The sequence below is a fragment of the Ornithodoros turicata genome, chromosome 9 (genome assembly GCF_037126465.1).
Source record: "Ornithodoros turicata isolate Travis chromosome 9, ASM3712646v1, whole genome shotgun sequence".
NCBI classification, from domain to species: domain Eukaryota; kingdom Metazoa; phylum Arthropoda; class Arachnida; order Ixodida; family Argasidae; genus Ornithodoros; species Ornithodoros turicata.
Window position 1 is genome coordinate 29,181,114 of NC_088209.1, and position 14,940 is coordinate 29,196,053.

Sequence of the window (14,940 nt, forward strand, 5' to 3'; positions counted from 1 at the left end):
GTTAGTTTACTGATACAGGCTTCTAAGCCATCATGTGTCATCAGTGATGCGTTATCGTGGGAGGGGGGTTATGAACAAGAAGCGCAGACTATGCACTGTTCTATGGACTTAAATTAGATTCGCGCGGGTAATATGATTGTCTGCGCTGTTGTGCAAGACGGATAAAACTATCACGCATTTTCGTGCTTAGCAGGACCGTTCACAACTGATGACTGCTTTCGCGTAGCTTAGGCAAAAGCCGAAGAAAACAGTATCGTAAATGAGCTTTCCGACATGAAACAGGGCTGTTCGCGTCTAACACACCGCGCCGCTAAACGACTGCGACGGGTGCCGAAAATTGTTCCCAGTGCAGGCAACGCACAAAAGTTCGCCTGTGATGAACGAAGAGCGTATAGCTCTGCACAGGAATGCGGCTGCTGACTACTAGTGACAGTGATTCATATACTGTTTGCACACCGCGCACAGGAACAGGCGATGTTCTCATGTTCTATTTCGGGCCCGCTTTCGGCCTCTCCTGGTGGAAGGCGCGTGTTCGACTAGCCACCAGAATACGACAATGTCAGGGGGTGGTTATGGCCAAGTTCGAGTGGAGGTCTATTCTCAAGCGCGATGAGCCATACGGCGTACGTTTTTATAATTTTTCACGCGCCCGGGTCTAGTTGGTGCAACTTCAAAGCCAAGCAGCCACATGTCAACTCGGTGGTGGTAGTGAGACGTACAAGATAACACTCTCACAGGCCACGTGACAGTCAGTCCAGAGCAACCTGCGACAAACAGCCTAACAACAACTATATTGATGATGATGACGATGATGATGATTGGGGTGTCTCATCGCCACAGGCATTGCTTTATCCCATTGCCCACAGTAATTTAGTGTCTCCCCTCCTGCCACTCTCTCCCACAAACCGAAACGCACTCTGTCAGACCGTGTGACACTGGCTCGCCCGTAAGCCGGCGAGTCACTCTTCACTTTCAGCCTTCTGTCTCTTGTACGCGGCGACAAAGCGATTGCTTACCGATACACTCTTAAAAATGAACTTCACCGCATAGCACGCAACTAGCCAACCATCATCTCGAATGATATCGTTATCTGCCCTGATTTGCTGAAAACGGGAGGCGTACGTTTTTTCTGTGACGATTATGAACAGCATAAGTGTCACAAAAAAGGCGTGCGCCTCCCGTTTCCAACAAATCAGGGCAGATGACGATATCATTCGAGGTGATGGTTGGCTAGTTGCGTGCTATGCGGTGAAGTTCATTTTTAAGAGTGATACCTTGCTTGCGAAACTTTCTCTCTTTTTTTTTTTTTTTTTTGCTTACCATTTCGAAATCTATCCATTAATGCCATCGGCACTCAAGGAGGCCAACACGAGATGAATCAGTTCATGATGCTAAGAGTACACTTCAAAAATCAGGCACTCATGTGTGTAATATGCATCGTGATAGCACAGTTGCGCACTGGCAGAAACATAATCGATACACGCCGTCTCAAGGAGACATTTATTGGAATATTTCCAGGCGTTACTATTGAGGACGGAGACGAGGCGGTCGGGCACGTCTTTTGAAAAGCTGAGAACGCAACTCTTTGGAATGGAATTTTGGCCTTGCTCACATATTTGAACTTTGAGTACCTTGTGCCCTACAACGGTGAATAGCTTCTTGGGTTTCTACGGCACGAAGTAAATAGAAGAAGAGGTATAGAGTGCAAGGGGAAGGAAATAAAGGTTTCGTCCCTTTTCCGTTCTTACCTGCGAAAGCTATCTCGGACAAAGCGAAATTTATGTTTCCCAGGGCAAGAGAACATTCCCGATGCACTTTGTATCGAAGCTGACAGTCTCCAACTGTGTTCTTTCAGCAAAGAACTGGGGAACTGTCGTGGGAAATCAAAGACAAACGCATATGGCGAAGAAACACCGTGTTGGCACTGTTGGATTTTGAGCCTGCACGAGGTATACTCGTGGAGGTCTTTGAACGTTTCGAGTCGCACCGCGATGGCAGGACGCAGTACACTCCAATAATAATAATAATAATAATAATAATAATAATAATAATAATAATAATAATAGTAATGATGTTACTAATAATAGTAATAATAATAAAGGAGTAAGTTGGGAAGCAAGTACAGCTTGTCCGCTAGGGTGAAATTGCTCCCCATTTCAGTCCCTTGACCCTGAAATTTAACCCCAGGTTGTGGCAAAAAGACTAAAAAGGGACTAAAAGGACTAAAATCGCTCCCATTTCTCTGTGAGTGCTTGTCCTAAGCAAAATTCTACCAACGTCATCCTAGCCTCAGTTCTAGGATACCCTCTTTACGATCATATTTTGTGCGCTATAGGGCGGCTCCACAAATAATAATCACGTCGAAACAAAATCACTAGCTTAATTACAGAGCACATAGCCCGCCACATGCAACCTGGGAGCGCCCTGGCATATAGCGGGACACTGCAAAACGTAAATGGGCACGTAGATTACTCGGCGACATACTTCGTCTGTCCTATTCTTAACGGTGATCGATTCGACGACATCAGCCCATAGCTATAACGTCATGCTCGACAAGGAGAATGGGCAATGCAAATTGAAAATCGAAGCCGGTATATCTACTTTTGGACGAAAAATGGCCTGGTATCTGCAGCCACTGATGGTCTACACATACATCTATATCCATCTGCGCACATAATGGATTTGGTAGAACAAAAAGGGATTCGAGATAAACCTTCACGGCATAACGGAATACGTTGTTCGGCAAATGAAGAAAGATGGCTGCTTATATCCCCGTTCCAATATCTGCATATTACATTTGCCCGCCGGAACAAGCTCACCTGCATGTTGTATACAAGATGAAATACCTTCGTAATGCCAGAACGGGTTTCTAATTCTGTTTTATAAACGTAACGCGAGTTATGGTATCGCAGTAGAACAGGGAGTTGCTCCTACTATACCTATAGGAGCGCTTATTACATGTGAAAGCAACGAAGTATGCATGTTTGTATACATGTCAAGGGCAGAGAGAGAGATAGGAGCAGGAGAGTATTGAATTATTCACAATATGAGTTTTCTTTTAGGGCCTCCAGGCAAGCGGGGAAAGCGGGGAAAACAAGGCGATGCAGGAACCCAAGGGCCACCGGTAAGGTTCCCAATGGTCTCTACTAACACTGGTCCGTGACGAACCGTCACATAGAGCCGTCACAATGCATCCTCTTTGTCTCGTTCATGAAGATTCTGCAGCGAAGGCGACGGAGTTCACGGACTCCCTGGCCAGTAAGCAACTGTTCTAGACGCTATACGCCTCGATATCCGGCTGAATGTCCGAACTGCTTTTCAACTACCAGTGATAATTGTGCTGTGCAGTATTTGAAGTACCGACTCGTTCCGAGCGACAAAGTACCGACTGCAATTGATTACCTGCAAACAGTACATACTCGGTAAAATACTTCTGTCCAACGAGAACCACTTATACTTTCAAATGTGCATATGACCTTGCAGCCCATGCAAGTGGTCATTAAGAAAAGCTATAAGATGTCCACTGCAAAAAATAGAAAAGGGTACATGTAGAGAGAGCAGAATATTATTGGTCCTATTAATCAGTTGGTCTCTAAGACATTATTTAATACCCCGTTCGTACACCTCGGTCCCGTCTCCTTTCGATGATAAATTCCCGGATAAGCGAATGATGCACAGCGAAACGAAACTCGAAACGAAAACATGGAAAGCTGCTGTTCCACGATTTCCTGTACATTTAAAATTGCCAGACAAAACATTGAACAGAAGTAGTTGCGTTATCCATAATTCAATTTTGTTTAGGTTTCTGTCTCGTGTCGTTATCGTCTGGAGCTTCCGTTTTTTTAGCTCTGTGAATCATCGAGCCGGAGGTTACAGGCAAACTTGTTAATTACGTTTCATCGATATCGATTCCTAAAACTGCTCTGCCTTTATTTCCGATTCTCCCCCGTGACCATCCCCAAAGGTGTCCCTGACCTGCGACGGAAACAGAGGGAGTATGCGGTTCGTTTTTAACGGTCTCGCGTCTTTTAAAAATACGGAAAGCTTACGGAAAGTGCGGAAATTTGCTGTAGAGTACGTTTTTGCCCTATAATGCTTCGTTCCAAGTTACCTGGGGTGCCTTTGTTTCACGCCACTGTATGTCCCACGATGCCCGTTGGGGACCCTATAACTAGGGTTTCGCGTTTTCAATTTTAATCGAAAAACATACGCCGGGTAAATTTTCCCTCGTTTGGTTTCAATCGAAAAACACCGAATACAGAGGGACATTCCAACACAATGACAGAGATAAATTGACACAACGACAGAAATACGATGGTTGTGAAAAATGTCCGGTTGCTTTTTCGTAAGCCGTAAAACGACACCGCAGAGAACAAGTCGGGTAAACCATGTACACGCAAGGAAAAACATCGAAAAACGCCGATTTCGTGAAAATCAATAAACACCGAAAAACATACACCGAACCCGCCCAAAAATAAAAACCGAAAATGCGGAGCCCTACCTATAACCCTCATAGCGATATACCACATGGTCCTCTGAGCCCTTCTAATACCGAAACATATCCTCTTACTGCATGCCCCACTCTGCTATTAGCCCTGCGGTGCCCGCGACAACATAAATAAGCGTGCACGTCGTCTCCTCTTACACCGTAATGGCGGTGCAACGGGAACCGGAAGCCATGCGTCAATATCTGGCAGGGAGCAAAAAAATTAGCCGGCATAAGTCTCTCTTCCGAGGTCCGTTTTTCGCGACAGTGGTCTAAAGAGACCTAATAGTCACTTCCGATGTGAAAAGATGCGAATCCCCCGCGGAGACCTCAACTCACTCTCCAGATATCCCTTTGGGGCCCGGACATTATAAGATCCAGCCGTTGTTACTCAATCTAATCCCCCTCCCCGATGGTCCAACCGCTCTTTATCTTCCTTCTTTTCCTCTGTCGTTTGAGTGGTGCCCGGAGGTTGACCAATGCCTGCGGTCGGGGATCATCGCAATATTGTGTACAGATTTAGTGTGATGCTGGCGCGTATGTTGTTAGCGAGGACTGCCAATTTGCTGTCAGTGCACCTGGAACGCTGCCTGAGGGACTGCCGAATGTTGATTGGGCGATCGGTACCTTGTTAGGAAAGTAAGTGAGTGAGTAAAAGAAGCAACTTCGATAGTACTTTAATTTTCGAGATCGTATCTAAACAAAGTAGCTTTTCTTGCATTGTCAACGAACACCCTTCCAAACCCACACGACTGATGCGCATGCCTTTGTGGAATCTTATCGTATGGGGTGCGTTTCAGCTCAGACGTTACGTCTATCCGAATTGCTAAAATTGAGTTAGGTTAGCTCTTCTTTGTAAGCGATTGCACATTCAGCGATTAGGATGTAGAAGGAATGCCCCAAATTTGGTTGCACGAAGCCCTGGCTCAGCTCACTTGAATACTCGCTCGATAGAAAATGGCGACAGGTTCAGTTCGAGCGAGTATACCGTTTCATATATCTTCTGTCTAGCGGGCACTAAGGTAAAGGCAGAACAGTTGTACTCCACGTGTTTCCGCGTATATTTAATAGCAACACGTGGTAAAAAAAATTGAAACCAGATTGGAATCCACGCGTGGGGCGTACACGCGTGTACGCCCCACGTGTTTCGCTGAAACGTTAAAGCTTCTAAAATTACTGGATCTTCAGCCTTCGTCATTTTCTTTAGAGGGTAATTCTCTGAAACAGCATTCGGTAAAACGAGTTCCCTAGGACGACATTCATTCTTAAGAGAGACTAGATAAAAGATCCTCCATGGATTCATGTGTGTTGTGCATTTCAGGGCCCAGCGGGACCTCCTGGAAAGCCCGGATTTCCTGTACGTAAACGGTTTTTTGTGTGCCTGTTTGCCGCTCCACTTCAGAATGCTTTTTCGATCGATACAAATTTAATTACGTGAATTATGACGAAGTTCGCTTTGGTGCAGGGCGCCATTGGGATCGACGGACCAAAAGGGGACGCAGTAAGTGCAACAACGTCTCACCACTTAACGCAGAAGGACGATATCATTCTTTCTTTTTCTTTCTTGCCTAAAGGGGGAAAAAGGCGACAAGGGCGATAAGGTAGGTGCCATGTATTTCTGGCTTGCGATTCGAGCTGCCCGTGTTCTAGCTTCGGCTCACGTGTTCCATTGACCTCCACTGCTGCTTGATGCGTGTTTTCCCTCACACAGGGCGACTCGGGGATCGACTTAGTTTCCAATGTCAAGGTGAGAGGTGTTTGACTATTAGAAATACCAGCAAAATATTCCACACCAGCAAGCTAGGCAAAATTTTGTGACGTAACACATGCGCGCGTTCGTAGCACGTAAGCCACATTTTATGCAACGCCACGTCGCCCCCTTGACCCCTATTAGCGCTCGGCAAAATTTCTATAATTTTCCCTTTGTATTAAAGTCGCTATGGACATGATTTCTTACTGCTATAGCGCTTCAACCAACGTCAGAAGGTGGCACCCACCGGAATTTTGCTTGACTGCAGACTTTGATTGACCTGCTGAAGGCGTCTGAAATTCCGCGCAAACGCGACTCTTTAGTGAGCGTACCTGGAGTATAAATTTGAAAAATTATAATTGTCCAGCAATAAATCTGCAGGGAGAAAACATCTAAGAAGTACTGGAAGAAGAGCCCTATATGGGGGAGATGCGAAATTGAGCTTCGGAAAGTAGGACGCTAATAAGGGTCATAGCGCACTGGTCGAATCAGCAAGTTGCTTTTGACTCATGGAGGAAAGGAGGAAATGACATCAGCGCTCGTTTTCAGATTTTGATTTTCCTGCTATCGGCATGGTATGCATGGTCCTTTGAAGGCTTATGTCGGAATTCGTGGATACGAGTTCATACAGTGTGTCCAAATGACCCCCCAGAGAGGTATATGCGTGACACTTGTGAAGTCTGCCCAAGACGCACGACCCCCTCGCGATAGTCGTGACGTTGCCCGCATTACGGCAAGCAGTTCCAATATCTCTCAATGGCCTTCTCAGGCGAAACGGCGCTTACAAAACTAAAGATTTCCCCGGTGTTCAATTCCCGCAACTTTCCTCTCATGCCCTCAAATGCACCAGATAGGGTATCTCCCTCGTGTCCTTCCTCCACAACTTCGCCACGTCAGTTCAGAGGCGATGCGTAGCTTCGCTGCTTGCCAGGGGGATCTGCCCTCTTGTTCGGCTAAACAGGACGACTGTACATCTTGAAGCGTAATGCTACAGGTACGTTCACTACAACTGTCACGCTCGTCCGGAGTCCCAACGCCTATAGCGCTTTTATCCACTAGAGGTCTGGTGCCCGGTAAACACAACGCGCTATACCGAATAGGAAGCGTAGAACTTTCACTTTCAGATATAAAAAAAAAGAAAGAAGAAGAATAAGAAATCAGATTAATTTTTGCCACTTCAAACAATATTAACCAGTGGTTTACACTGTCTAGCCGCTCATACAGAATAAAGTACAGTGACTAACTAGTTATCGTGCTTTTCTAAGCCTTGCACGAAAGCGCATGATGCTTCTTGATCAATGATCAACGACAGATATCAGTGTTCAATTGTGGCAATGGTAATGCTGGACAAAAACACTGTTGGTGCTTGGACACTTGAAGTTTACCTGACGGTCCCGTTGTTTCAGGGTGTAAAACGTTCAGTGAAGATGCCCCACGGGGGCATCGCTGACACCATCGATATTAAGGTTAGTGAGAAGATGTCGGTGCTCTTGGTGTCGCACCTTGGCCTGTTGCACATACTGCACTACATGCACTAAACTATCATTGTCCTCCTTCGTGTTTCTGTCCTAGTGAATGTATATGTGTGATACTGTGGTATAAGCACGTTAGTGGTGCTAGAACCTCTACTACTTCTTTTTAGGACACGTATATTACAACCAGGACGACAACAGGGATTCATTGCAGTGTCTAACCTATATATAGAAAGTGTTCTTGTACTAATATTGGGTGCCTATCAGCGGGATGAAGCACCCCAATGGATTTGTGTTCGTTGGATGTCCACCGAATTCAAACTTTCTGCACTCGAGAAACAAACTATGGAACCGTAGACGGGTAGAAAATCAATCAATCAATCAGAAAATCCAGCGAACCGGTAAGAAAGTATGAAGGGAAATGCCTCAGGACGATATTTCGAACACAGACTGTTCTTCTTCTGAGCCACAAGAAGAACAGTCTCTGTCCGAAATATCGGCGGCTCACGTCCTGAGTCACTTCCCTTCAAGCTATAGAGCCGGTATACAGGGCAAAAACTGCCTCGAACGTCGAGTTGAACTAAGAGTTGCCCTAGAATTCTTGTTTGCTTATGTCAAGCTATACCGTTTTATAGGCGTGGCTCTGTCAGGGTCTGGGCCAGGCACTGGTGCTTGCAGCCGCAGGTCACACGATTTCTGGAGATATACACTGAGTCCATCAGCGGCGACTTCTGTGGGGATTAAATGCGAGAATCATGATTTTCAACAATCTAAAAAATAGAAATCAAGATGAAAAATGTGCACATTTACCCTAATAAACGCCCTGAAGAGATGTTGCCAGTGCTCTTAGTACTTAGGGACCCCTGGGCAGTTACACGTCCCCCGTCTTCCCCCTCTCCTTTATTAGGCCGTGACTCGGCATTGCCTCGCTTTCAGAGGCAGGTAATGCCGTAAAACTTGAATAATAGACGTATTTGGGTTCGCCCAAGCAGAGATACACCGCAGCCGGGCCACAGCCGGAACAGGTCTTTGAACTAACGTCCGAGCACTCTTGTGATCGTGGTTCACGCTAATGAAATTTGGAGGACCGGATAAACATAAATCGTGGGTAGATGTAAACGAAATACTTTCGTAAGAACCAACTTCATCCCAGGTATTTGCAACTCAGTTCACTGCTATACTCATGTCCTGGAGTATGGAAGATTTGAGTTCAGTTATCGCTCACGTGGTACAGCTGGTAGAGTGGATGTCACGTGACCTGTGTCAGCGTAAGTTAAGAATATTCCGGAGTTAGTGCTGCCAGTGTCAGCCACCTCAAGGTTTCACAAATTATTGTGTATTCTCATTTCGCATGTACAATGTAGACGTTGCCTTTAGTCCTAGCCTGTACCTGTTTTGATACATTTGCTGTCCTTCTAATGTGCCCTCATTAGGTCAATCACACTAAGTGGTTAGTCGGTACTAAGTACTTACTTAGGTCCTGCACTCTAAAAACAGAGTTTCACCGCATAGCACACTGCTAGCCAACCATCATCCCGAATGAAAACGTTTTCTTCCTTGATTTGATGAAAACGGGGGGCGTACGTCATTTTTGTAAAAATTATGAACATGCATAATGGCGCAAAAATGGTGTACGCCCCCGTTTGCAGCAAATCAGGGGAAAGAACGATGTCACTCGGGATGATGGTTGGCTAGAAGCGTGTTATGCGGTGAAGCTATGGTTTTCGGGTGTATAGACATTCAGCTGCTTCAGAGCGTTTAGCGCATTGCATATAGCTGTAGTCTCTTCCATGAATTCACGCTACTATTGTGAACATCCATGTGCGCGAGTAACACTGACTCACAATAAAACTGTCCGTGCTCGTGTATTCGCATACAACTTTCTGATCGTTTATTCCTTTTTCTAGGAGCTGGCAAATATTGGAGTAACATTCTCGCCGGGAGACGTATTCATGATGAAGGTCAGTTGCCTTCACATATATCTTCACGGAACGTACTATACATCTCACCTCATTCGAACGATACCAGCCTATCAGCGTAAAAAACATTACAAAGGCATCAGTCCCACTAATCCGGAAACAGCCTGCGAAACAACCTTACTGAGCCTCCCCCATAAAAAACCAGATAAATTTTTGCTATACTTCAAATAATATTAACCAGCGGTTTACACTGTCTAGCCGCTCATACAGAATAAGGTACAGTGACTAACTGGATCGCGTTTTTCTAAGCCTTGCACGAAAGCGTATGATGATGCTTCGTGACCAATGATCAACGACAGATATCAGCGTTCAATTGTGGCAATAGTAACGCTGGACAAAAACACTCCTTTTATTAAACCGTACTTAGAGCCTTCTTTTATTAGACATCGTACCTACTTTCAGCTATACTCTTCTTAATCACAGTGTCGGCGCATTATGGCCGTTGTTGTGAGTGCGCCACTAAAACTCCAATCATCATCATCATCACCATTATCACTGAGCCTCGATTGTACTAATCTTGAATACTAAGTTGAGTCCGTTTGCCGAGGCCCTTTCCCCGGACCTTCTTATATCGAAATAGAGTTTCCGAAGCGCGCATTATGAGACGCGCCTGCGGTATCAGTGCACTTCCCACGACGAAGAAAGCAAAGCGTCTTCATTCGATGCACGTACTTCGGCAAGTAGGAGTCAGATCGGAAACCACTTTGCGTAACGGCGATTTTCACTTAGGACTCTACCGGATTAAAGAGTTTGTTTAGCTGCTATCGGGTCCCCATTCGCCTTAATGGCCTGCTCTTGCCGCGTGGCACACCCGCCTTGGGAATGCAGAGCACGGCCGCTATACCTTCCTTTCAGGGAGTCACCCTTAGACAGAGACAAGGTTTCTGCCAATACTGGAAGTAAAGGACCAGTGCTACTAAGCGTTCTTCCCTCTCGGTCTCTCTCTCTCTCTTTCCTCGTTACTAATGTGCGGCCGAACTATGAAGAGGTCTCCCGAACCTTTATCTTTCTTTTTCGCACTCACTCACGAATGGAGTACGCGTTCAAATAGTGTTTACATCATTTCCTATAGACGCAGGTCAAGCATTTACAGTCTTCAACGCGTAGTTTCTCTGCTTGTTCCTCTCCACGCTACTCAATGGTGTGGATAGTGTTTTAATTCTTTTTTTTTTTATCAGGAATCTTGTAAATCTCACGCGTGGCTGTCTGTCAAGCGCCACTTGCCTCCCAAATGAATCCATTATGTGCATCAACAAGACATTTCTTGCATCCCTTTCATGCAGGGCGCTCAGGGAGAGCCTGGAGCTCCTGGGTCCCCGGGTCTTCCTGGGCCTCCAGGGCTACCGGGTTTCGATGGTGGTACAGGACCTCCGGGGCCAATAGTAAGTCTCAGTGCTGTTGAAACAGTTGATATGTAAAGGGGAATATGCGATGAGGTTGTCCACGGCTGTGAAGACGTGCTACTTCGTGTTCGTGTATCGCTGCAGGCCTGATGAATCGGTGTAGGACCAGTCATGGGGTTCTTTACCTCGGCTGTAACATTGTTATGTCCACTACAGTAGCTTTACGATACGCTACAAACGCCTCGCGTACAAAAGCTACGTAGCGACTTCCTACTGTAAGCTGTGTTCTCTATTTGCACAGGGAGCACCCGGAGAAATGGGACCGCCCGGACCTCCTGGCCTTGTCGTAAGTATAGGGCCATCCTTGTGTTCATAAACAATGATTACGGGGCATGTCGAAATATATCGTGATTGCAAATTGCGATCCCGCTGGCGGATTCCGCAGGCCGTTTTGGTGCAGCTTAGTGTAGTGTGCCGTGGTGGGTTGAGTGTAGAACGAAGGGAGCGAACGGAACGACCTATGAAACACGACGCACTTTATACTGAGGCGACCAGTGTAACATGCTGACTCAAGTCAGTGTAATGTTTTCTGCACTAAGACGGCCAGTGGAGTTCGTCACGTGGAATCACCAATATCGGATACAGTGATCGTCTAGGACTCTAGGGAAATCTTTCCTTTCTTCTTCCTTGCACACGGAGAGGCCCCCCGGTTCACAAAAAAGAAAAATTTTATAAGGGTTTATTCACATGACGTCATCCTCAGGAGAGCGCCACAGTCGCTACCAGTTTTGCGCCTACATCATGGCGGCGATTTGGCGTTCGCGAAGCTAGTGCCCTGTGCAGGGAGTGACGTCAGTGAATAAACTCTATTTTAGCACGGCATACGTTTTCTTCTCTCTCTCTCTCTCTCCCCCTCTCTCTGTCTCTGTCTATGTCTCTTTGAGAGGAGGGTATCCAGTAGGATACGCTTGACGCCTGGATCCATGCACCGACGCTTTTTAACGTCTGGATTACTCAACGCTTGTTTTTATTCGATGGTTTACGCGTGCACCATGATATTCGGAGTGCACTGCAGTGTATGTGTATTGGTACTGTCAAGGAATAGCACTGGTACTGTACGGTTTAGGTCTTTTGCTGGTATTAACCCATAACATAGCCACAGCATGAAGCCGTTTTGACCATGCACGACACCATCGTGCCCAGTACGCCTACGCCCTACGCCTGATTGCAAACGGTTCGTGCACAAGCGTGTTCAATAACGTCTATCTTTTCTCTCGTTATTCACTTAAAGGGTCCAATTGGGAATGATGGTCAGCCAGGACCAAAAGTAAGTTGCTACAAGAACAAACAGTTTTGCAAGTGTCATACTGAGAACTTCGTGTTCTATACCCCCTTGAGACATGACGTAATTCAGTTGCGCTAAATCCAATCAACTATACCTCTACCTGCAGGGAGACAAAGGCGACAAAGGCGAACGAGGCCTAACGACGACGTTAGACGGCAACACCTTCCCCACGGGTTTCATTGAGGGACCCGCCGGGCCCCCAGGTCCCCCGGGCCAAGCGGGACCACCTGGACGAAAAGTATGTTCTATATCCTAATTCCCTTTATCCATCCCGTGTGACATGCTAATCCGAAACCGCGAAAATGGCATAGCAATCCCTTGTCTATATATATTCCGAAATAACTCAAGAGCTGCAGTCAGAGAGGTGCAAGTGTCCAGCGGAGAATGTACAGTCCCCGCGTTGAGTGTGGTGTACAGCTCGCGTCAACGTTAACTTGAACACCGCTCCAGCCTGCGAAGCGGGAAGAGACCGTCTCTGCCAGCGCCTATAGCGAAAACCAGCTTCTTCCTAACGACGGTTACCCCCCGCTGACTGGGAATTAGATGACCCAAACACACCCCGCCGCTATTTCTTCTAAGCACCACCAGGACCCGCAGGCCGGAACGGCGTTCAAGTTAACTGTGATGAGAGCTGTACATGAGAAGATGATGGACGCCAGACTGGCGGGGAAGACAGTTCACGTATTTCGTGTTTGCTTTAAACACGCGTCTTCGACGGGTGTTTTGGCAACATGATCGTGTACAAGAAACAGCTCGAAGCATTGCGGGTGCACTGCGTTGTGACTCAGGGTTGTATCTCATTTCGGTCAAAGTCTCGTTACGGTCAAAAGTCTCATTATGCCCAATGATCCTTTAATCCCCAAGTGTGTCATTACGTTCAGAATCTCAGTTCCGTCAAAGGTGTCTCTCCGTCAAGCGTTCTTATTTCGGTCAAGACAAGCACCATGACAAAGCGCTCAACTACTTTACTCAGTTGCAGGTCGGTGAATCATAATCTAACTGGGATTGTAGGTTATAAATGTATCTGCTTTTGTTTATTTCCCATAGCGTTTGTCCAAATGTCGAATCATTTGAAATAATTTGTCCAAAATATCCCCGGAGTACCGCGCTGTACTGACACGCGCATGGTGATGGCGGAAGCGAAAGAGATCCCGATTGAGGTCCTGTGTCAGAGAGAGCCTATCCGGCATCACATGCGCGTGTTGGCCCACCATCGCCGTCATCCTCTGACCAGAAAGATCTATAAGCGAAGAAACAGCAAAGTCTCCGTATGTGTCCGTGAAGCGCATCAACACCTCCCTCCTTTCACAGTGCAGCATGTAGTTTCCTCCTTACCTCCGTGGACCCTCCCAACACCGGCAATCGCGACCTCTGTCCCCGGGATGAAGAAAAAGGAAGTCCCAGTTTCTGTTTTGAGGCAAGCGACACTAGAAATGATGGACGCGGTATATACACAACTCATTCTGCTGTCTTCACCGATGGGTCTTCCACTCAAGAAGGTTCATCCTCCGCTTTCGTCGTACGAGAGGAGTCCCTGTCTTGCGGGTATAAGCTTTCGCACCGCACGTCATCCACCTGTGCGGAGCTCTACGCTATTCTCTTTTTGATGAAAAAGCTATTGGGGTGTCACTTTCAACCCCCTCCTGGGTGATCTATACCGATTCTAAAGCAGCCCTACAGTGTATTGCAAACAGGGGCATTCGGAGCTCCTTGGCATCAATCGCTACCGTCATACTGGAACAGGAACACCGACTGGTTTTACAGTGGATCCCGGGCCACATCGGTATCCGTGGCAAAGAAGACGCAGATTTAATAGCTGCAGAAGCCCACCGCCGTCGACGTACGATCTCCATCATATTGCCAAAAGGGGATAAATGATCTTACCTGTCGGCGCTTGCATCAGCAAAGGCCGCCCATCAATGGCGTCAAGACATCCCGGAAGGATCCCTCCTCCACTCAGTAGATCCCACACTGTCCTTCATAATGCCGTCTACCCTTCGTCGGACCATTACGTCTATCGTCCGTCGACTTCGTTTGAACATCGCATTCATCCCATATTTTCGCCACAAGCTGGGTTATAGTAACACAATGCTATGGCGTTGCTGTAATACTCTAAGTACTGTCCATCACATTCACATCGACTGTCAGAAGTATTTCACCGAGCGACGCGTCCTCCAGCGCCTACTTGACGTCACTGGGACACCGTCACTTGCCCTTCCTCAACTGCTTGGGCCTTCGGTCAATCCTGCGCATCAGCTACGACGTCTTCAGGCCCTCATCTCCTTCTTAGCAGCAACAGGGCTCCTGCGTGAACTCTGAACATTCATCATCATTCACCATCTTCTCCCCCTCAAGCAATGGGATAGGGTGCCGCCTCAGCGGCGAAACATCCCACTGCATCATCATTACTTATTTGTTGTTGTTGTTGTTGTCCAAAGTATTATTTTACCAGCACTGCACTCTGAAAATAGAACTTCACCGCATAGCACACTGTGCGCCAACCATTGCCACGAATGATACGATCATCGCTTCTGATACGTAGAGAGAGGGGGGCGTACGCCCTTT

The 14,940-nt window shown here is 46.8% G+C and overlaps 1 protein-coding gene across 11 annotated transcripts in view; it reads left to right on the forward strand.

Moving 5' to 3' along the window:
• LOC135368532 (collagen alpha chain CG42342-like) overlaps positions 1 to 14,940 on the forward strand; it is a 112,119-nt gene that overhangs the window by 71,780 nt on the left and 25,399 nt on the right. For 9 of the 11 annotated variants that reach the window (XR_010414812.1, XR_010414813.1, XR_010414814.1 and 6 more), the window contains exons 3-14: positions 3,063 to 3,124; positions 3,217 to 3,258; positions 5,808 to 5,843; positions 5,952 to 5,987; positions 6,061 to 6,087; positions 6,198 to 6,233; positions 7,643 to 7,702; positions 9,616 to 9,669; positions 10,971 to 11,069; positions 11,332 to 11,376; positions 12,322 to 12,357; positions 12,482 to 12,613. Coding sequence is in view for 8 of the 11 variants with exons in the window: in XM_064601892.1 (XP_064457962.1) it covers positions 3,063 to 3,124; positions 3,217 to 3,258; positions 5,808 to 5,843; positions 5,952 to 5,987; positions 6,061 to 6,087; positions 6,198 to 6,233; positions 7,643 to 7,702; positions 9,616 to 9,669; positions 10,971 to 11,069; positions 11,332 to 11,376; positions 12,322 to 12,357; positions 12,482 to 12,613 (665 nt within the window). In the remaining 3 variants the exon portion in view is untranslated. The remainder of the gene's footprint in view (positions 1 to 3,062; positions 3,125 to 3,216; positions 3,259 to 5,807; positions 5,844 to 5,951; positions 5,988 to 6,060; positions 6,088 to 6,197; positions 6,234 to 7,642; positions 7,703 to 9,615; positions 9,670 to 10,970; positions 11,070 to 11,331; positions 11,377 to 12,321; positions 12,358 to 12,481; positions 12,614 to 14,940) is intronic. The other 2 variants (XM_064601895.1, XM_064601893.1) reach the window with 2 other exon arrangements.